Source organism: Festucalex cinctus, chromosome 21 (genome assembly GCF_051991245.1).
Source record: "Festucalex cinctus isolate MCC-2025b chromosome 21, RoL_Fcin_1.0, whole genome shotgun sequence".
Classification (NCBI taxonomy): domain Eukaryota; kingdom Metazoa; phylum Chordata; class Actinopteri; order Syngnathiformes; family Syngnathidae; genus Festucalex; species Festucalex cinctus.
Genome location: NC_135431.1, coordinates 13,249,231 through 13,273,362, shown reverse-complemented (window position 1 = coordinate 13,273,362; position 24,132 = coordinate 13,249,231). Strand labels below are relative to the sequence as shown.

The 24,132-nt window shown below is 41.2% G+C and overlaps 1 protein-coding gene across 5 annotated transcripts in view; it reads right to left on the bottom strand.

Moving 5' to 3' along the window:
* The window catches only part of plcb1l (phospholipase C beta 1-like), an 88,612-nt gene that overhangs the window by 41,473 nt on the left and 23,007 nt on the right, over nt 1-24,132 (bottom strand). For all 5 annotated transcript variants that reach the window (XR_013281148.1, XM_077510265.1, XM_077510266.1 and 2 more), the window contains exons 3-5: nt 21,665-21,733; nt 1,553-1,693; nt 1,202-1,281 (exon numbers count right to left, since the gene is read on the bottom strand). Coding sequence is in view for 4 of the 5 variants with exons in the window: in XM_077510265.1 (XP_077366391.1) it covers nt 1,202-1,281; nt 1,553-1,693; nt 21,665-21,733 (290 nt within the window). In the remaining variant the exon portion in view is untranslated. The remainder of the gene's footprint in view (nt 1-1,201; nt 1,282-1,552; nt 1,694-21,664; nt 21,734-24,132) is intronic.

Sequence of the window (24,132 nt, the reverse complement as noted above, 5' to 3'; positions counted from 1 at the left end):
TATATAAATGAAACTAAATTACATATTTACTCAAACATAAAATCTCAATCTTTTAGTCCAAGTGGAGTTGCCGTAGTTTGTGATTTGAAATGGTTACGTATAAGAAATTCTGCCTTGCGACAGCAATATTTTTCCTCTTGTTGCTTTATTTAAAGTGCTGAATATAACTCTGAAGTCACTGATCTTTACATTTTTAACAGTTTTCAGGAATATTATATCCATCCATCCATTTTCTTCACCACTTATTCCTCACAAGGGTCGCGGGGCGTGCTGGAGCCTATCTCAGCTGGCTCTGGGCAGTAGGCGGGCGACACCCTGGACTGGTTGCCAGCCAATCGCAGGGCACACAGAGACGAACAACCATCCACACTCACAAGCACACCTAGGGACAATTCGGAGCGCCCAAATAACCTGCCATGCATGTCTTTGGAATGTGGGAGGAGGCCGGAGTACCCGGAGAAGCCCCACCCAGGCATGGGGAGAACATGCAAACTCCACCCAGGAAGGCCGGAGCCTGGACTCGAACCCGATCGAGTCCTCAGTACTGGGAGGCGGACGTGCTAACCACTTCCTCACCATGCCGCCCGGAATATTATATACATTTCATTATTTCTAATTAATATTTCTTATATATCATTATATAATTCACATTACTTTAATTTCCTTATTGTATGTAACTGTATTAATACTTTTGCCCACAGATCCGTAAAAGTAGAGTAAGAGAAAGTGCTAACAGCTAATTAAAACCTATTTACGAGCGTCGTATCCCATAGCAAAACACGCAAATTGTTAGCATCCTCCGCTTTTACACATTTGCACCGCACTGGCGGACACAAGCCGACAGAAGTCTGCCCGGCGCGCGCTCAGTCGATGCCCGTTTTTATTGTCTCATAAGTCAATTTGCCTGCTGTCGGGAGGGAGGGAGGCATAGCGGGTTGAGAGCTGATCACAGATAAACAACAAATAGCCGCGTGCTGTTGGCGGATTCATACAGTATTTCAGGTCACTCCAGCCGAGAGGGATCGAACAAGCGCGTTCGGAGCTGGCGCTGCACTGACGGCTGACAAAGACGTGCTTTAAAAGTCATTGGCCGGGTCACTCTACGCACTACGCCACAAAACGTGAGTCAACCGAGGTCGGCGATTTATGGCAGTGTGTGCGTGTGTGTGTGTGTGTGTGTGTGCGTGTGGTTATGGCCTACGCTTTTTCCAGGCAGGCCTCCCTGGACATGTTTTGCACCAGCAGGTTGGAAGCCAGACTGAAAAGCTCCTCGGCCCATTCCTATGGGAAATAAAACACACATCCAAAAGCCTCCCAAATAAGTAATAAAGTTATAGTTTTACACAAGTTATTAAAAGGAGGCTGTACACAGTGGATTAAAGCAACAATATAAAACAACCTTCAAATGCCGTAACATCGAGATAGTACACTGGAGAATGGTAGTAGTTGTTGCCGTGGCGACCAGCCTTGGATTACAATATTACATAACTGACCAACATTTTTTAGCATTAGCATCTACGCTAACATTTTCTTGAAGATTCTGACTATCTACCTTGGCCGTCTCCTCCTGGAAGGCCATGAAGTTCAGGTACGTGACGTTGACCATGTCGGTACCGCTCACCACCGTCAGCATCCTGTTCTCCATCTTGCCCGCCAGCGTGCTGACGTCCAGCAGCTCGCGCAGTTTCGCCTCCTTCAACGCACACAGAAGACACAGCTGGGTCAAAAACCAAGCGGGCAAAAAATGACAAAAAGGTGTTAAGCGGTATGAAAAGAGCAGCGCCGCAATGCCACCCTGTCACGTACGAAAGGTTGTTCTTTCGGTTTTGCCCTTTAAAGACATCAAGAGGTGACAAGCAAGAGTGCAAGCGCTTGATTGTTGTGCCATTTAAAAGCTGACAGCATGTGAAATTCTCATTTTTTACAGCCTGGTAGAAACACAAGAGCAAATTTGAGAGAAAAAAAGACTGGCGTTGACGATTGTACGTGCTTATAGAAAATAAAAGGACTTAAAATACTTCCCTGAGGAACCCCACACCAAATTGCATCTGATTAAATGTTACTTGGAATGGATGTTGGGAGTATTGTCGAAAACCCCCCCCAAAAACAATCAGATTACACCATAGAACCCAGTAACCGTTGACGACAGAACCATTTGTATGTTTACCCAATCTAAATAAAGAGTTACTAGGACAAAAAAACAAACATCCAAGAACAATCAATACATTTAACTGAGCTTCCCTTGATCTTACACACTGAGCAATTTCAACGAGGTTCAATGTGGTGTGAAAACCCCCAGAAAACAAAGCGCCCTGGCGGCGTTCCAGCTCGCCAGAATTGACTGCAGGATGCGCATCGGGGAATGTAATTGTCTGAGGAGGAGGAGGCAGTAAAACAAATATACATTTAAACAGCTCATCTGCGTGGAACACAGCCTATTAGAGAAATACAAAATACCTCTGAGGCGGAAAAGAGGAGGAATAAGAATCCCTCCCTCTCTGTGGACTGGCATACAAAACAGTCGCTTAATTAACAACAACAAAAGGTCTTGTGAAGGCTTAGCCGTGAAAGCAAACGAGCTGCGATAACCGAACAAATCAAACAAAGAGCTTTGTGTGCTGCCTCACTCTTACATCAAGCCAGGATGGCCAAAATGGAACGGCACCATTTCCAGAACCCCCTTTTTTCCCTTTTGGCCAGCCGACCGCCAATCAAGAAGCCGGGTGATTACGGCCAGGGATCCATCGGTCTCTCCAACCATCAATCAAGCCATAAAAAAGAAAAGGGGGCGGGGAAAGGCCACTTTTAATTTGCTTAAAATGCCCCGCTGCTAAGAAGAAGCCATTAGCGATCCCTTGTGACATGTTAGCTCATAGCAGCGAGTGACCAAAAGGAAGAGTGGCAACACGAGAAAAGTCACGGACGAGGAATGGCTGAAAGCCGTGGGAGTGAAATGTAATATGCGGCGGGGTATTGTGGGTTACCGTGGCGGCGGGAGCCAAAATGGTGGGCGGGGTGAGGGGACGTGACGTGACGGGTCATTAAGCTGAAATAAAAGGAGGCCTTTGTGCACCGCGATACACCGGATGGACAAATCCATCAATTAATCAATTGGAAGGCCCATTCGTTGTTCAACCTAGCGAGACTTTGTGTGAGGAGACGTGTTAACCAATAGCTCACAGTACTCCCATGTTGTCGAAAATTGTATGCCAAAGGCTTTTTGTGGGAACAAAACCATTAAACTACCTTCAGGAGGGGCCCTACGCTGCAGTTCATCACTAATCTACACTATGGCAATCGTAAAGTCAGTTACAATAAATATTTGTAGACAAAACACTTGTAAGCCAAACAAATGAAAAACAGGAAGTACTTCCTTTGAAATGACACCAAATCTTACAGTTTTGCCCACCACAGTACTCAAGCAGAGCTAACGCTAATCCTGCTCTGCCAACTTAAAAACCTTCCGCCTCGCACCCTCGTTGTGGGAGCACCAAAGCATTTTTTCCTCCCTCGCCTGCTGTGGGCGTGTAGTTGAGCTTTAAAGCTTCTCCGCTGATCAAACGGCCTATTTAATTGCGTGGAAACCTTTCATAACACGGACCGGGCGACTGTCTCCGGTGAGCTCGTAGACAACACGTACAAATCTCTGGAAGTAGGACGGGAAGGGAATTTTTGATTGCGGGTTTTCCATTAAAGCACCCCCACGCATCCTGAAGGCTGCACGTTTGATGGCTCTCATAACTCACTGTGACCGTCACCCGCCGAGACAGTTCATAGTTCACGGCCGCCGAGAGATACACGGCTGACATTGATGGATGGTGATCTCCATCTTGACACATCCTTGTCACTTTATCTTCTACAACCATTGAGTGCCAATTTTCCCAATAACTCCATCGAGGAAATGTAGTTGAAGGACGTAATCGCTAGTGATCATAGACTCCGTGGGAAATTGACCATCCAGCACATCCTAACAGATAAGACAAACGGGATTAGCCACCACAAGGACCACTCAATGGCTCACAGACAAATTATGTCAGTATGCATACCCTTTGGTTAAGGAATTCAGTTTATTGTCTCCTAACTGAATTAGCCAGTCCCTCAATGGTCATATTAACCAAGTCTGATTTTCCACCAGACCCACCGTTGTGTCTCCTGTACCTCACTTGATTTCTTTTCAAATGACATTTTAGTAGTACCACACAAGAAGAAAATCATTGGCCTTGGTCAAGACAAAGATGGGTTTGTTTACTCCTGAATCTATCGGAAAACCTTCCTCTTTTCCTGTGTGATGTCATGGAAAATTGGTCTATAAAAATGGATGGATGGATGTTCCAGTTACGACGGGCATGTGGATACGTCACTTTCCTCTTTCTTCAAATGCCAGAATTGCCGACAGCCGCCCGTTTTCATGTCTCGGCGAATCGGCCAAATGGTGGCTCTGGGAAACAATCATCTAGTGACGCACTCCTGAGCTGAGCGGCGTCAAAGTGTGAAAAATGTATTTTTCAAAAGAGCAGTTATACAAGCAATGTAGTCCTCATTTTCGGTCATGAATAATCCAATCACAGCCTTGCGCCAATTTATTACAGTCATTCCTCACGCAGCAGCGCCGGACAGCCGCCAAGGCGCTACGATGCCTTCAGGGAGGTAGGACTACACGCATGATATACGTTGGTCTTGAATGGAACACGGTGTGGTTCTCCTACAGCAGTGGTGTCAGAGTTTGGTCCTAGAGGGCCTGAGTCCTGCATGTTTTAGAGGTTTCCCACGTTCAACACAGCTGATTCATATTTAAGATCATCAGCAAGCTCTGCAGAAGCCTAATAATGATGTGGATCACTGAATCAGGTGTTTTAGAGTAGAGAAACCTCGAAAACATGCAGGACTCCGGACCCTCGAGGACCGGATCTTGATCTTGAGTGTCAGGGTTAGTCTAACATGTCGGATGAATGTTTTGCTGTTATGTTTGAGATCTTAGAGTTAGGTATACAGCAAGGGTTTGATAAAGTTTAGGGTTTGGATTAGGGGGTTGAGATTTTGGGTTTGGATTAGGATTCCGTGTTGGGATTATGCTGAAGGTGAGGCTGAAGTTTCAGGGTTATGGTTAGGTTTAGGATTCAAGTTTTAGCATTATGAGGGGGTTGTGTTTTGAGGCTATGGTTATCTTACATTGGTATCAAAAGCTACCAATTTAGGTTCTTATGTTCAGGTTTTTGCTTATGGTTAGGGTATTGGTTTAGGATTTAGGTTAGGGCTTGGCGGTGAAGTTCAAGATAGGGTTTAGGGTCATAAATAAAGTTAAAGGTGAGGGTTTAGATTTCAGGGTTCAAGGTAGAGTGAGGCTTTCGGTTTATGGTTGGGTAACAGGTGCAGATTTAGTGAACCACCCAATTGTTCCCAGAAAATTGGAGGCATCCAACTGTCCAAAATGCCTTTAAAAATATTAAATTTAAGTACTTGTTTTTTGAGAACAACCCTTGATTGATGAATTAGTTGACTAGGACGCATGTCTTACTTCTTTAGTCCACAACGTGGATCACACAAAGAGCTGGCAGAGAAGATAAAACAGTAGAGCAATCTAAGTGACACCTCTTCCCAGGTGCACGTCACCCGGGAAACCGGCTTAATTGCCAGTGGGTGTTTGCCTGACAATCATGGTGATCCCGATAAGTAAATCATCATCTTTAGCTGTCCCTAATCTGTCACAGAGGAGCTGTTCACGTACTCGCCTTGTCGTTCTATTCAATAAACCACTTCAGATGAAAAATTGTCAAGCTATGTTTTTTTTTTAAATGATTTTTATTATCTTGGCGGCGCAGCACGAGAAAGAAACAAACGCTTTGCATTCTGCGGTCATGTGGCCTCGAGTGTCTTGACATGACGGCGTCGAGACTTTGAAGGGAATAAAGCTGCGGAAACAGGGAGGAAATTGGAACATTTTACTCACAGATGGGAAATGTGCTTTTTTATGTGCACTTATGTAAGGAACTGCAATAATCAAGCACTATGAGGCCCATTACAATGCCTTTTTCAAACTATAATTCCACCAGAGTTGAATTCACTTCACAAGAACAAACAATGGACGCAAAAAATATGTTCCGTCTGTGTAGTGGTAGGCTTCGGGGAGGAAAATGATGCTGGATTACATGGCAGGTCCAAATGCACTATTCCTATTTAAGTCAAATTTTTATCTTTCTGTGACTTGTTCAGTCCCTCCGTATCTCTTTTGTAACCTACTGTTGACACTTTTTTTTTTTTTTGAGAGCTCAGTATTATTCATTTGGCAGCCTTTCCGAGTCAACATGTCATCATCATCATCGCGTGTGAGTGTGCGAGTTTGTACTCTTTAATTCACCTGACATCTGTTATAAATTCCAGACCCTTCACCTTAACCGGATACATCAGAGTCCCGCCAGAGTCGAGAAGTTGTCAGGAGACCAGAGGAAGGATCAAAGGAAAGAAAGATGAAACAAAGTGAAATCCAGTACCAAACAGACATCATCCACCCACAGAATTACAAAACCAGAATCTTTCACCAACCCCCAGAAACATCTAAATTCCACCAGTTTAGGGAGACCTAAAGAAACCAGAGGAATGACTAAAGGAAGGAACAAATGATAGATGAAGAGTGAGATCCACAAACTTTTACTTATGCTGTCTAGGCACAGATCCCTATTGTAACACTTGAGAGCAACATATTTAAAGCCCATTAAAACCCAGTGAAATGGTTGTGCTAAAAATAAAGTTTCTGAGTAAGTGACAGAGACCAAAAAAAAAGAAAAAAGAAAGACGTCATTCCCGCTGAGTGTGCATCGCCGCCAGGCAAAGTCGTAGAGGCGGAAAGGGGGCAAGAGGGCCACGTTCGATGAGGTGGAAGCGCTCTACCTGCTGCGCACACTTCCTGCACGTCAACTCCATCAGCCTCAACACGCACACGCACCTCATTACGGAATCACACAAAAGCAAATAGGCAAGACTTCATCTTCCGAGCTTGAGCGAAGCGGTTGCGTAATGGTGTGTGACACTGCCAAATCCAAAGGCTGCGGAATTTCATCAAGCGGCAGATGCTTGGGCGGGGGGCATTGGGAACAATTATGGTTGTATTCTTTGTGTTACCTCAAGGATGCCATGTGAAGTTGGTTTGTTGCTTCTCTGTTGTCTAAGTCTGCAGGCTAATTCCTGTAGTTATACACTCCAAGGCTATATCCATCCATAACAACCTACTGAACAATTTGTAACAAATCATTTGACACATACCTAACGCAATTTGTAGTAAATGACTCACTATCTGCCCTACTATTCATGACGAACTGATCAAAACTGCTCAGTCATTGAAGAGACCTTTCTGTAGTAAAAGAAATAAAGAACGGGTGAGGTGAGATGAGAAAAATGCTGATAGGACACTACACACTCCACTTCGCCCATCCTTAAAAGCGCTTCATCCTTATTGGCGTGTTCTTGGTATTCCGTTCCTCACGCTCACCCACTCGCTGTGACTCATCCGCATCAATTTTCCAGCTAGACAAAGCCCATTTGGCCCGAGCTGTCTGTCAAGCGGGCGATGGTGGGCACTTAAAACAGCTAGCGGGCACTAGAAAGTGGCAGGTACATAACTACAGTAATTACCCCGCAGTCTTGCAGCGCACTCATTAACTCAAGGCGGCAATACGCTGACAGAATGCTGGCAGCGGCAGGCGACTCAAACATCTACAAAATGAACATGGCGGCCAGAAAAATTTCGGAAGAAATGGTCGAAAAATGTCCACATATGACGTATTCTATGCGTTCCAATGAAAATACAGTGGAAATGTAACAAAATCTGAAGTGATCCACGCAAAATTCCGTAGTAGCTGGTACAAAGATGTTCAGACAGTGTAGTATTTGTCTCCATACTTGTGGCCCCACACAACAGGAAGTTTCCACTTTAAAGCACATCCGCATCCTTCCAGCTTCATTACATTACATAATGTAACATGTTGGCCACTAGTGATGCTACACAGCCCCGACTGCTGAGGAATGTGACACTTCTGGTGCAAATTGGGAAGAATGTCATGAGGGTAGGGATCTGCGTAGTGTCCTGAATGCATAAGAAGGAATACTGGGACACAGAAGGCTGTTTTGGCTGCAATGGAAACAGTTCAAGTGGGGAGTCAGTAGACATATGCTTCCTCCATGCTGCACCATCGGTGGGTCACAGTCAACAGCTTGAGGGCTGCACGGTCAATTATTTACTCCGAGACCCCATTGGGGAATCTCCCCCGAGGGGCTCCTAGCTCTGCTATACTATGAGCTACAAAAAAGATTGAGTATATTTTGTTGCCCATACTTTTGGAAACAAAGGACCAGCTGCACGCACGGACAACCTGCGTGGGCCTTTGTGGCAATCAAGTAGAGCAAATAATGAACTGATCACTTTTTGGTTGCGGAGGGTTCAGTACGATCAAAATAATTTGTCTCCCATCTGACTGTTTCACATCTATTTTTGCACCATCCATGCTCGTCATGTGGGCGTACTTTTCAGTATATGCATCTGTGCCTGCGCAGTTGCCAGGTAATGTATTGGAAAGACCAACAAGGTCTACAATTATAAGATGGATCAGCTTGCTCTACAAAAGTAGGAGACAGTGGACTACACCCAAGGACAGACAAACATGGTCTACAAGTGTAGGAAAGACCAACGTGGTCCACTATGTAAAAATAGTCTACAACAGGGGTGTCCAAACTTTTTCCTCTGAGGGCCACATACAGAAAAACATAAAGCTGCAAGGGCCACTTTGATTTATTTTTTCTTTTTAAGTTATTTATTAACACATTCATTACCAGACAGCAAAAAATGCATCATTTGACGTCTTTTTCCGTCAATGGCCGTGAATGAGTTAAACATGGTAAAAATCAATGAAGCAATTATAAATTATTGATATAATGTACAGTTTCTTATTGAAAACTGCTAACAGTCACAAGGCAAATAGTGACCACTGTGTGCCACTATAAGAGATATGCCTTTCCACTGAACAGCAGCTGATCCCAACTTGACATTCTGAACCACAAGAACAATCGGTCATCAACTGACCACACTTAACAACCATTAATGTGATGTTTTCACATTTTTTTCATTAATCATTAACCATTAATTAATGTGATGTTTTCACAAATTGGAGGTTGACACTAAGAAACAAGTGGATGAAACTATTTTTATTTCTGGAACTGAATTATTAGCTGCAAATTTGTGTCTTTGCGTAGCTAGAAATGTTTAATCCACCCTCTTTGTTTTTTTTTTAATAAACAGCATTGAAAAATTATTTTTAGTATTTGCCGCGGGCCGCCAAAAAATGCATGGCGGGCCGCAAATGGCCCCCGGGCCGTAGTTTGGACACCCCTGGTCTACAACTTCCACAAAGATCAACATGGTCTACAACTGAAGGAAAAACTAGTATCGTCTACAGATGTAGAAGACAATGGCCGTTTAAACCAAAAGAGGAACCAACAGTCTACAACCGCTCGAAAATCCAACATGGCCTCCAAATGAAGAAAAGACAAACTGTTTACATCTGAATTGTAGGAGTGGCAAAAGTGTAGGAAAGACCAACATAGTCTACAATTGTCAAACCCAAAGAGATAAAAGCAAATCTGCTCTATGGTCATTATAGACCAAGCCGATCATTAAAACCAATGTGTAGCGAAAGCGCCACAAAAAATGCCAATCATACGCTTTGAAGCACTAATGTGCACTGCAATAGCTCACATTAAACAAACTCTCAAATTTTCACATTTTATCACAGCTCATTTATCTTTACCTTTATAGGACAAGTCAACCACCACAGAGCCATAACAAAGTCATGAACTAATTATGCCATATGAGGACCGTTCATCACGGCAGAAGCGCTTTTATTATCATTACTGTCCTTAATTGGAGAGCTGTCAGCTTTTGTGAGACACTTTATTGTTTTTTTTTAATTTGTCAATGTGCGCAATAATCCACCAAAATGATCAAATTCAGACTTAATTGGGGCTTTGAATGTGTGTACGTTTGTTGGATGAGCCTCGCTTAGGCCACCCATGTGGTGACTGCGAGGATTTATGCCTGCAGTTGCCAGTTAGCAATTAGCCATTATGAGCTGCTGCGTGATGAAGACAGCCTGCTGTTTTGGACATCCTCAAGCCATCTGCCCCCGTGGTTGGGTCGCCAAGCAGACTCACAGAAGGTGAGCCAAAGGAGGACTGTGAGTTTAAATAAACCTTGGGATATTTGCCACTGGGTGGTGGGGGGGCCGATGTATGATCGTTAACGGATTATTCATGGCAGAAAATGACCCTAAGAAAACTTGACTTCTGATCAGTTTCTATGCTTGCGAGTTGAGGACGATGATTTTTGAGAGACTGGCTGAGAACCAAGTGACAGAAAGATAGAAGATGGACAGACCGAGTGAGTCACAGACAGACAGACCGACCAACTGATCAACCGAAAAACTGACTGGGAAAATAACCTGAAGACACCCCAACCAACACACCAACTGGCAGACCGATATTTAGGTGCCCGAGTGACAGACTGAAAAACCAACATAAAATAGTCCGACCAACTGATAAAGCAACTGACTGTCAAACCGATCGACCGACCGAAACAAACTGACCAAACCACAGACACACTGACAGACCGACAGAAAGACTAATTAATTGACCAACAGAAAGACCAAGTGACTGACAACATTATGAGAGACTGACAAACTGATTGACAAACAAAATGGCTGACCAACACACCGTCGACAGCTCCATCAACAAAATGGCCAACAGATCAAAAGACTGAGTGACGAACTGACCGACCGCACAGAACGCAAACTGACAGTAAAGTAATTGACAGACCTGCCAACAAACATCCTGACCAAAAATCCACACAAGACCAACACACCGATTTATTTGAAATGAGCGTTAGTCTCGTTGTAAAGGCAGACTTTATTACACAGCCCTTTTACTGGGCTCTTGGGTGCACCTCATGAAGTGGTGTGTGAGTGTTTAAAAAGTGCTTTAAAAAGTAGCCCTAAAGAACAAGAATGGACTAAACATCTGCTGGCGTTATTGGCTCATTTCAAAGTCGTTTTGCGGAAAGAAAGTGTGTCTTCAAGCACACAAGACATTAAACGTTTGCTTTTCCATCACCTCCTGATGTTTACCACATTCACTGCCATGGACGGCTTTAGACGTCAGAGATGAGTTCTTACGGGGCTGGCAGTGAATGAGTTACAATCGAAAATGAAATAACTTTCGCCTCTGGACATGCTGGTTAAAAAGGTGGCCTGTCTCTTAATGTCTCCGAAAATGGTCACAGCGTTGGCGTGCGATGTGTTCACTTTTGCCTCACCTCCGTGATTAATGGGTAACTGGTGTGACCGTGGCGACAATTAGAAAGAAAAAAAAAATCCCAAGAGCTGAGCCATCATTTCATCCACCCACCACAGACGCTTATCCGTTACAAAAAAGACGGATGATAACAATTCAAGCGAGATATTGATCGGCCCCAATTAAAGCGCGGCCAATTGGCGAAAGAAACGCGGAGAAAGTTGGCCGCTGGCGACGCGCTTATGTAACTGCGAGCGAGCATCACCTCTGAAGTGACGATCATTAGCGTCGCACTCTTCGCACTGCCGTCGTTAAAATGACTCACACTTCTCAATCAATGCGATGAGTCACTTTAAGGTGTTTTTTGCTGCCAATAAAAAGCTACGCTCTTTTCTCTGAGAATCATCCAGGAAATGCGTGTTGAAAAATACGTTTTGATGTGCTTCCTTTCTCAGTCGACAGCAGATGTGCCATCATTAATCAGGCAGGAAGTTTGGATGTTGATGAAACAGAATCAATCCACGACGCCCGTGTGTTCACTGGCGCAGCAAAAAGAAAAAAAAGAAAAGAAAAAAGGCGATAATAACTTGGTTCGCTTCATCGCAATGAGAATCCATTTAATTATCTCATCATCTCCAATTACAGCAGACGACGAGAGGAAAAGAAGAGAGGGGAGGTGAAAAGCGGCCGCGCACCATAGAACCTTGGCCGCACTCGTCACCTTCCGTCCTCATCTACCGGCAGTTTCCGTGGTAACAAACCCGGCGGATAGCGCGCAGACAGTGTGTGTTGAGTCTATCATGGAGGAAGAGCCATTTGCTGTCATTGCAGGTGTCATTTGTGAAACTCGTATAGACCACAACAACTCGCCTGTGAATGCAGCCAAACAGGTCAAATTGGGTCGACTGACTGCAGACATGGTTCAACATTGCTTAAGTGTCTACTGATTGTAGACACGGTTCCAGGTTAGCAAATAAGTCTCATAAATGAAAAGATGAGTGGGCGCAACTGAGTATAGACAAGGCCCTTGGTTAGTGAACACGTCCACTGAACCTCGCCAAAGTCCCAGGTAAGTTACAATTCTAATATCGATGAGCGTCTTCTGAAGCCTGTGACTGTATCTACCTTCAAAGGAGCTTTAACTCTTTGACCGCCAAAAACGTTTAATAACGTTTAAAAAAAAATCACGGTGTATGCCGCCATAAACGTGAAGTGACGTCAACTATTTTTTTTTAATATATCAGTGGTCAGTGCAACTTCCAAGTGCAGCGCAGCCGGGTCAATGAGTTGTGAAATCAAAAACACCCACCCACTATAGCCAGCAGATGGCAGCGGTAGCTGTGCGGGCCCTAACTAGAGCTGCAAATTACAATGAAACATGACGCAATCTGATGAAACAAAACATTTTCAAGTTTGACGTGAATGATCAAAGCCTTTGTAACATTAAACCTAATTTGACGGAGCATCACTAAACAAAAAATAGTATCAAAGTCACTGTTGTGGAGAAAATGTATCGTTTCTTTTCAATTTTCGCTCAATGTCACTCAAATGACCTATTTTCAAATGGTGATTACTAAAGAACGGAATATGGTAGAAACATACTTTTTTTCAAATGAAAGAATGGAATGCGATCTTTCATGTGTTAATTATGTAGCAAAAGAACACATTTTTGTTAGATGCTCGAAAATCGCTGGCATTGGGGGTTGTTTTTAAATAATGTGTGGCAGTAAAAGAGTTAATGAGAACTAAATGAATGTAGACTAGGTCCAAGGTTAAAGTGATTCTTCTGAAAGAAGACAAGGTTCTAAGGCAACAAACGAGACTAACGAGTCTCTGTAATGCAGACAAAATATCAGGATATAGTGGAATTACAAGGCTACAACTAAGTTATGAGTCTAAAGATTAGGGTTAAGACCACCAAAATCCACAGGTTAGGGGAGTTGCTCTATTCCAGCAAATAGCTTCCTCAATCAAGTTCAAAGGTGGCCAAAAAAAATCTGTGTCCAAGGTCCACCTACGTCAGGGGTTTGCTCTTTAGTCCCTCTCCTGTGGCTACCTGTGGATCTCTACTAGAAATTATACATATTTATATATTTTTTTTTGGATAAATGTCAGAGTTGTCAGAAAAACAGACAAAAGGTAGATGAAAAAGTTTTTAAAAATTACCTAAAAATATCCAAAAAGGAAGAGGAAAAGCAGAAAATTACCCTAAAATGTCAATGAAATTGCCCAACAGTGAGAAAATGTATTTTTTCAAAGGCAGAAAAGAAAATTAAAAAAGTAACTGTAAAATGTCAGAAAAAAAGAAGAAATCCCAAAAATTACCATAAAATGTCCATAACATTGCAAAAAAAGTCAGCAAATTTGATTTAAAATTAGACAAGGAAAAAAGATGCTCAAAAACAAGAAAAATCCCGAAAATTATCATAAAATGTCCACAAAATTGCCAAAAAAGGTCAGAAAACTTATAGCAAAAAAGGCAGAAAATGTCATAAAATAGCCAGAAAATGTCCAAAAAGAGGCAAGAAGGCAAGAAGAGGCAGAAAATTACCGTATGTCCATGAAATTGTCGAAAAATAAGAAATTTGACAGAAAGGCAGAAAAGTCAAAAAATGTATGAAAAACAAAGTCTGAAAATTATGATAAAACAAAAACGGAAGATTAAAGGTAGAAGAAAATGAATCTGAAAATATTGGATGCTGCATATTTTATGGTGCAGCTCAAATTAGCACTATCTTGGGCTCAGTACATTAGACTTACACTAACACTGCTTCCTTCATCACCATCTTAAAATAAATGTTTTGTGGCTCCTGACAGATTTTTTGTTATTTATTTGGACGAAAATGTCTCTTTTGACAGTAAAAGGTCCCTGACCCCTGACCTATGTCGAACTTTGTTGTGTTTAACAAAATGCCACAATGGATTTTATCGCCGTGAGTTTCGAAGCCGAGCTCACATTCAAATTCAGTTTCTTCCTCTAAAATGCACCAGTGGATTAGTTTACAGAAGTTTCTGACCTTCAGTCGGCAACACTACATTTGCCCTTTTGTGAACTCGGCATCGATCTCGAGGGCTGTTTGTGTATCGTCTGAGTTTGGTTTAATAAGGCTCACTGTGTATTTACATTGTTTGTGCCTTTCAGAGCACCGAAACAAATCAATTGTCGTGCTGCAAATTGTGCATGAGGGCTTAATGTAGCTTATGCGTTTGGAAAAGCAATATCCCTTCTTCTCTTCCTTTGGAATACAAGCCGAGACACTCAGGAAGTTCAAAGACAAAGTAACAGTCTGTTGGAGACATTCCGATCGGGGGGGCGGAACAGGTGCACTATTGTGCTCCCGTAGACCTTTTTTTTTTTTTTTTTCACCGAGATAGTAATCTGTGTCCATCACGCCGCTCTCCATTTCATGTTGTTTGGCGGACCGGCGAGCATCAGACCCAGCAAGCGTCGCCTTCGATTTCTCGCCAGGCGTTAATGGCACACGGGGTGAATTCGTCTGAGTCATTGACGAAGGAGAAAACCGAAGCCAAGCCGGTCAATCACGCTAACCTTTTCCCCGCCGCTTCTGCTCATTGGAACGTAACCGCCACGGAGCGAGAGGTCGCAGATTCTTTTCTGGAAATCAATAACCCGTACTGGTGTAAAAATATAACCGTGATTATTCGGTGCGTTTCGTTTAGGGTTGGTCTGAAGACTTTTAACACATTCATTGCCAGACCAGCAAAAAATGCATCATTTGACGTCTTTTTCCGTCAATGGCAGTGAATGAGTTAATGGTCAGCTGTCCATCCTGTCTGATTAGGTTAGAGGTCTTTACATCGGAAATGAACGACAATTAGTAGAAACGTTACATATACGATCCACAAAAAAACAAGGTGGGGTTTTGAGTGAATCTAAAATTCAAATGCATCATCACGCGGCACCATCACCCCAGACCGCTTTAATGGTTTGGCGCTAATCCCAGCGTCCTTGCACTCGCGACCGTTACCCCCATTTAATGATGGCTACCGAGGCATACCGAGAATAGCAGCATTACATTGTGCAGTCATGATATCATCTTTCTCCACACACGAGGCAGCTGCAGTGCAACACGGTATCTTGCTCTGTTATGTCACTGGTTGTTGACGTGGGTTTTTGCGTCACTGTGCAAACAAATGATGCTAAAATGAGGAAATAATGGCGGAGTTGAAAAGAGCCAATCGATGGCTTTAAAATGAGGGTCAATGGTGTTTGTTTGCCGACCTTCTTTCAAGTGGAGAGCAAAAAAACACTCAGCAGTGAACATTGCGTAGTGACAACAACCCTGCGTTGCGTTCACTGGCACCGCAGCTCTTTTCATTCCATTGCTGCCTAACATTGTCCTGCAACGGCCATGATTGCAAGTACGTGAATGGATTTGACGGGGGTGTTTGTGGAAAGTGTGAACAGATGAGACTAGTAGTGACGCACCTGTCGGCAGTGTTCATTACCTAAAAAGAAGACAAATGCCAATGTTGTACTTTCCTAAACAAAAGAAAATATTTAAGATGTTAAACTTAAATGAGTCATTTATTGGGTAAAAGAGAGATTAACATTTAGTAAAAAAAAACAAAAAAAACATTCAATCATTCCTTAGACAAAATATTAATGTTAAATACTGAAGATTTCTTTTACTGGGTCCTGGGAATGAGTTAAAAATTTCCCCAAGAGGGCAAAACTTAAAGGTTGCACTTTCTCAAGAATAATTTATTTACTGTAATTTTGGTATGGTTCAAAATATTTGGTCCTGAGGAAAAAAATAAAAAATCAAATTTTCAGAAAACAAAATATTTAAAATGTTAAATGAAAAAAAAAAACGTAATTTTTTTTAATTAATTAAAAAAATTTATTTAAATATTAAACGTGAAAAATCAACCTTTTGGAGCTTTTAGCCATGTTAACTCATTCACTGCCAATGACGAATATAGACGTCAAAAATCCAAGCAAACAGCCAGTGCCAATTTGGACAAGAAATTTGAATTTAGTTTTAGTTATTCATTGTTTTTCATTCATAGTTATTAATCATTGTTGTTATTAATAACAACGATGACAACAATTTCATTGCCTTGTGCTACCATCGTGCATAGAACGGATTCCTGTTACCCTACAACACAGGCGTTGACGTTCTTGTGGTCGGTCTTGGTCTTACTGAGACCACATACTGGGTCTCGGCCTCCAAAAGTCAATTTTAGTCGACTAAAATTGCTCTTTATTTTTGTTGACTAAAATTGGATTAAAACTAAAATACAATCAGGTGACTAGAGTTATGACTAAGGCTTTAATTAAATTTAGTCAGAAGACTATTAACTAAAACTAAATTAAAATGTCTTTTTTTGTTATTAAAATTTAAATTGTATTTATTTATTTTTTTCCAAAATTAACACTGGCTGTTTGCTTGGATTTTTGACGTCTATAGTTGTCATTGGCAGTGAATGAGTTAAAATGCTAATTCCTCACCAAAAACATCATCAAAGTGGCGTTTTCCTTCATTCGCCCCTCTATTCAAGGTCATTCTGCTCTCCAAGCACCAGCCCCTCCCAACCTGAGAAAACGAGCAGTGTTTCACTTTATGACGTCATTAGGTGCAGACCCACTCCCGCAACACCGATGCGGACTAAACACACGCCCACTTTCTCTAAAAGTAGCATTTATCAGGAAACATTCTATCCAAATGAATTCAAAGCAAACAATTGTCCCACATTTTCAATGCCAAAGTTCAATGACAATTGTCCAGCTTAAAATCCCAGAAAGGTTCTGGCTGACACTTGTGTAAATTACAAGTAAAACTTTTGCGCTGTTGAACCTAGTGGTTATTGTGCTCGCCCTGTAAACAGCAGGTTCCTGGTTCGCATCCCACTCAGGGTGGAGGTGGTGGAACATTCTTTACACCCCACACCACTGTTGACTATCAGTACCTGTGAAGTCCGCATTAGCAAACGTGTGCCGTTACAACCGCTCTCAGGGAAGGATTTGTCAGGGCAATTTTCGGCTGGGCCACCGCGAACAGACGAGAGCCCCAACCCACACCCGCATGTTGGATCATCCACCTTCCCCGCATTACATATTTTTGTACATTGTTATCAAGAAGGAGGTGCACCAGGGAGATAAACAATGTTAATCCTCTCTTGTTTCACGTCGACTGTTTTAAGCGGCCTAATCAGTGTTGCTCCAACAACAACATCCTAATTAAGTCCTTATCTCTCACCGCACACCTCATATGGGATTTGAAAATTACTCCTTGAAAGTATCTCATGTTTTCCTTATTTTATTGTTTATTTATTTATTTATTTATTTACAAAATGAGAGGTACTATTATTATTGATCTTTAGTGATACATTTGTAAAGTAAACACAAGTGTTTTGTGTTATTTTATTTTTGATTGTAAGGATGTCCTTGTCTTTTAGAATATTTTAATGTTTGAAATAAAAACACCTTTTAAGAAAGAGTTTGGAAAGATGATGTAACGCAGTTGTTTGCTTTTGTGAAGTAAACAGCATTCTTCCATTTTAACAGACAAAGACTTTACTCAAACACATTTTTTCTTTCTTTCTTTTTTTTTTTTTACATGCACAAATTTTCCCAAATCTGAGGTTGCCCTGCATCCCGTAACTGTTTGTTTTGGTTGTGAATCACTTTGTGTCAATGACGATGATGATGATAGCATTCACCGCACCGTGTCCACACTCACAGCTATAAGTTGCTATTGTGGGCTACACCCAGCTGAGGGCCTGCTGGTCTTTACCCGGATCCGGTTACAAGGCTGGGCACACACAGGCTGAGCCGTATTTAGCAGCAGTCTACTGGGGCGAGCTGCAAGCTGACACTGCCGGGAAGCCGTACACCGCCATTTGGCTTCGACGGTACACTTTGGAAATGGTAAATCCCCATCCTGAGATGGGGGGTGGGGAGACAGTAAACGAGTACAGAGTACAGGTCCCACATGGAACATTTTAAGCAAACGATAGAAAGTTTAACTGCCGTAAACAAACACAGTGCAGCTCAGGCTCTGGCTAGCAGAGGTCATGGCTAACGACATTCTGCTGGCAGGGCGACAAACTTGTTTGAAAAGGTATTATGTGATCGGGAATATCAGTGCAGCATGAAAACAATTAGCATGATGCTAACAACAATGAATGGCATTCATGTGTTTAATAGCATCATAATTTGAAGTCTTCAATCTGTAGTACACTTTCCATCATTTATTTTCAAGAATTATTATTATTATTATTATTATTATTATTATTATTATCATCACAGATATTTATAAATTGTTTTTAACTCATTCACTCCCAGCCATTTTCACAGAAACAATCCTGCTTGCGCCCGGCTGTTTTACTGGATTTTTGACAGAATATTGTGTTCTATTGCTTTAAAAACATCGAACCTATCAAAAGAAAGATTAAAGTCTCTTCTTTCATCAGGGAAAAAAAAAGTAGATTTCTACCTGTTTCCGTTTTGCAGCAATTAGCACTAAAATTTTCACAAATCTATTTAAAATTGTAAGTAATTGAGCTTGTTTTCAACATGGCCCTGGTTCTTACACTCTGCTTCCACCTGATGGCCGTTTGTGTAATAACTACCATTTCTGCAACCGTTATTTGCAGTTGAGAGGCTGCATCAAACCTAGCATGTATGCGCTAGCATAAAAAACAAACAAATGTATAAATACGTCTTTGGGACACTTGAAACATTTAACAAAAACATATACGTTTTTGGTAGCAAATGAGTTCACAATGAAAAAAAAAAAAAAAAAAAGATTGATTTTAAATCAAAATGTACCATTGAGTTGATGCTTTTTGGTAATCATAAACTAAGCAAAGCATCATAAATAAGATTTTGGAGAACTTGGCTGCTACCACAAAGGCAAAGATCCAAAATGAAACCCACAGTACGCGCGTTGCCGCCACCACAGCGGGAACATTCGGTGACGGCCACAAAAAGCGCTAAAAATAACCACAGACAGGCGTTCAAAAGAAGAAAAGAAGACAAGGCGTCCCTCCGCTCGTCTGCGATTGACTCGGAGAACCGCACAAAACGTTGCTCTGACGAGCGAGCAATCTAATCAGCGTGAATGGCGGCCGGGTGGGCACATGCTAATTAGCGGCGGCAAGGACACAATCGCTCATCTGAGTGTGTGTGTTTACAGTAATCTCCTATATAGGGACTAGGGCTGAATGATTTTATTATTTAATTATTTATATTTCTAATAATTATAAAAGACAATTTAACATGATATATTTAAATACCAAAATGTCCAGCCAAGCCATGTTATTTTGTCTATCGAAAGTCTGCTAGCTTAATGCTAGCATACAGTATGTTGGTAACGTCAATTAGCATTGGCGCTCCGCTATTAGAAAACTTCCACTACTTTAATGCACAGCAACACATACAAAAAGAGCATACAGCGTCAAAGCGTCTACATCAGGCAGGCGAGCGGCGTATGAGTCACGTACGAGCGGCGACCGCTCTCAGGCGGGGTGGCGCGAGGTCTCCGCCGGCGGGCCGCCCACGCGTTTGGGGGCGAGACAATGAGCTGCATTTTTTTTTTTCTAAAATGGAAAGAAAAAGCAGAGAAGGCGAAGCAGGGAAACGAGATCATAACCGGCGATACGCAGCCGCCTCTGATTACAAGCCGCCCGCCGAGCGTGACTGCGCCCAGTTGGGGCGCGAAGCTGTCGGCCGCCATGTCGGTTCGGGGCAATTTGGCTGAAGAAATCAACATAGAAACTGGAGAATGAAATGAAGACGGATGACCGCTGTCCCTCCCTCGCTCGCTCACTTGCTATGCTGCCCCTTGCATGGAGTGATGATACATGGCCACTATTGATCAGAGATATTGATTTTCCTCATCTCAAGGCAGCATTCTTAAAGCTGATATGATTCAGCTCTACAGTGTGGCAAGCAATTTACTGAGATATTTTACTCCCCACTTCAGAAAAAAAACAGGAAAAAATAATAATTTGAAACAAAGTGGAACCTTCTTAAACATATGCACGCTGCAAAGTAATGTGTCCAATATTTGAAACATTTAAATTGTGTGTTATTTTATTTTTACTGTTTGTTTATTTCTTTATTTCTTTATTTATTTATTTATTTTTAACTTTATTTGATTTTAAAATAATAATAATAATGTTTTTTTTAGGTCCATTTTTAGAATCTAAGTGAAGGACCACAAAGTTAGACTAAAGGATTATATTGCGTTTATTGTAATTTATATGATGTTTATTTCATTCATTCATTCATTTTCTTGACCGCTTATTCCTCACAAGGGCCGCGGGGATGATGTTTATTTATTAAAATGTATTTATCGTTAAAATATAAATTCAGATTTTTTTTTAAACATTAAACTATATTTTTTAATTAAATGCATAAAAAATATTTATTTAAAAATGTTATACATAATGATGATCTTTTTCTTTCTATTTATTAATATAAAGATCTATTTATTAATATAAAGAAGTACTTTATAATTTAATTCATTATAAAAGTGTCATGTAATGTTTTTATTAATAACTGTATCGATAATTTATATTTATTAATGTATTATAATAGCTATTTTTACTTATATTTTGTTACTGTATTATGATTTTGTCTTTTTTAAATATTTTTGTTTAATCATTTTTTTCATATACTGTACATACATCAACTTACACAACTTTCAACTAAAAAAAAGTTTTTTGTTATTATACTCATGTATTTTTGTAATAATAATATTAGTAAAAAAATATTTTTAATTCCAACATTTGACTGTAAAATCCAGGGAAATTTATACTATTTTTTTATTTTATTTTTTATTTTTTCTTATTTATGTTGTCATGTGATATGTTGTTTGGTTCATTTTACTGAACTGTATTTTTTATATATAGGTTTTATTGTAATTATTTTTTACTATTTATATTGATGATGATTTTTTATTATTTTATTATTTGTCAATTAATTTGGAAACCTCTTTATTCTATTTTTATTTTATGATTTTACTGTATTCAACCTTTTTTTTGCTATATTCTTATTTTTTACTATATTTACTGTATTCAAACTATAGCAGCCTGCTAACTACCACAACGTTCATATACATACACAGCCTTCCAGCCTTCATCCACCTTTCCTTGCCTCCTTCCTGTTCCCGCCGACCTCACTCATCACAAGCTCAGACAACTCGTCTCCATCTCGTGGTAATGCATTTCCGAGACGTCGGCCATCTTAACCGTCACGTGCGCTGCTTAGAACCCCTCGCTCAAACCGACCGACAAAATGTGTGCAGTCATTTTTTATTTTTTTTGGTCACAATAAATAATGTACACCAGCTGAGCTCACCTTTGGCGTTTTGGTGCATTTTCCATTGCGGGCATCTTTGATGTAAGCGATGTCTAGTAAGTCGGTCTCCTGCAGGGAAAGAGAATATGACAGAAGTCAGAGGTCAGTTGAATGATCCTACCGTGTATCCTCCACCTTTTGCCCTATATATATTTTTTCACATTTTCAGCTATAGAAATAGAAAAATGCCAGCACCGAAGCTTCAGATCCTTAAATGGCCCCTGATACACATCTTGTACTGGATGGTACCTAATATTGTGGCTGGTGAGCGTATATTGATTACACACGCAGGCAGCCAAATGCGCACATCCCTTTATCAGCGCGGATTATCGGTGCGAGTGGGAGGCGGGACACAAGGCGGAAAATGAGGAGGCAGGGGAACGGCGCGTCTTCTCGCTATCGACTCTCGGTGGAAAATTACAACCCAACTTTTCCCCCCATCTTATCTTCAAATCCATACATGACTGGATTTTTTTTTTTCAGTTGTGCGGGGATTTACTGAAATTGTCCATTTTCAATTATTTTCTTACTCAGATCTGCACAGACTTTGCACAGCTGGTGAAAATCATGTTGGAGTCTTCATCATCATACGGCAAAGTAGTTGAGAGTGACCTGACAGCACCTCTGCAGGTCAATACCAAGTACTGCTTGAGCATTTTTGTCCAAATAGCAATTAATGTTTACCAAATGTTAATTAATTCTGACATGCATCCATGTAGATCAGGGATGGGAAACTGGGGTCTCGCGAGTCACTGGCCCCTGATTTATTTATTTTTGGTAAAAATCTAAAAATAAATAAATAAATAAATAAATAAATAAATAAATAAATAAATACAAAGTATAAATAAATAAATGAACGAATAAAGAAAAAAATGTAAAGCATTTTTTTTTTCTCCCAAAATATAAATGCTTAGGGTGAAACTATAATCATGTTTCCTGGACAACAGAGGACACTCGCAGGCAGTCGCTAGTCCATGAATGTGTTTGTTACATGTTTATTTTGTAATTGTTTGTTAAAAAGCGCAACTTAAAGTGCACCATGAGAGTTTTGGGGGCATACCACATGAACAAGCTGCTTCCTGAACCCCCCCGCCATTCCACCAAGCCCCCGTGCGGCAACCCCCGACCCCCTGCCGTACCTCCGGAGTGACTTCAAAGGGCGGCGTTTTCAGCGTCGGCACTAACCTTTGACTCAGATTCTCGTTCTGTGCAAACCAGGACGATTTAATTGATGCCCTCCGCGTGTTCTTGTCTTTTACGAGCAAACAGCAAAAGGCTTTTATTTGCTTTTCTGTGGAGATCGACGGGGGACATGCTAAGTGGCTAGGCTCTTAGTTTATATGACTTGTGGTGCGGTGGCGAATGCTTCTCTATGGAGATACTTCATCAACTCGCTCCTGCTTCTCACAATTTGTTTCCAGTGTTATTGATGACCGTGATACGGTTATTGGCATGAACAGGATAGCAGTGAATTCAACTTTAGGGCCCAACCAATTATTGTTATTATTATTATTATTATTATTATTTGCTCAATGCAGATTCCGATATTTGACATAATAAAATTCCGCTAACCGATTAATTAAAAAAATATATATAACAAATAACTGTCTTACCAAGACCAATAAAAATTGCACAGGCTGAACATTTGACTGTTTTAAAATACTTACACCTAATATTTTTTTTTATCAGCATTTGCTACAAAAGCTGTTATCAACGGTTAACATCCAAGCAGCACAGCCTGCGTGCAACTTATATTATTCATTGACTCGCGTCTGCCTTGTCTCTTCTTCTCGTGCTTCCTCTGCTTTTTCAAAGCGTATCGGCCGGCAAAAAAAAAAAAAGAAAAAAAAAGAAAGGAAAAGACGGCGAGCCGTGGCCCATTAGCATACGCGGCACGTCTGGGAAGCGAGCAGCAGCACCAGCGGGGGAGAAACTAGAGAAATTAATGAGCGTGCTTAACCTGCAACGGCCGCGGGCAATATCGTCTGCGTGTGGATCGCCCTGATGTATCTGCAACATGCTGCCTTTTCTAATGGAAAAACATTTCTTTTTGTTCACTCTCTCAGTAAGAACAACATCGACTTGAACCTTTGCCAGATTCATCATGGATGTATAACTATTTGTATTAGGCACACAAGTCTCAGCCCAATGTTTCACTTGTTGTTTTAGCAATGTGAAACTGTCCATGAAAGTGTATCTACAATAATTTGACTATAGTGGAAATCCCAATTAACTCATTCACTCCCTGCCATTTTCACTGAAGCAAACGCTGTTTTTCTGGATTTTGATTTGATTCATCAAGGGGGGGAAAAAAAGTATATTTCTATCTGTTTCCATTTTGCAGCATTTAGCATAAGAATATAGCTCAGTTTCATCATTATTCACAAATCTGTTTAGAACTGTGGGGAAAACAGCCTGTTGCAACATAGCCCTGGTTGGTCGCTTTATACTCTGCTGGCCATTTTTGT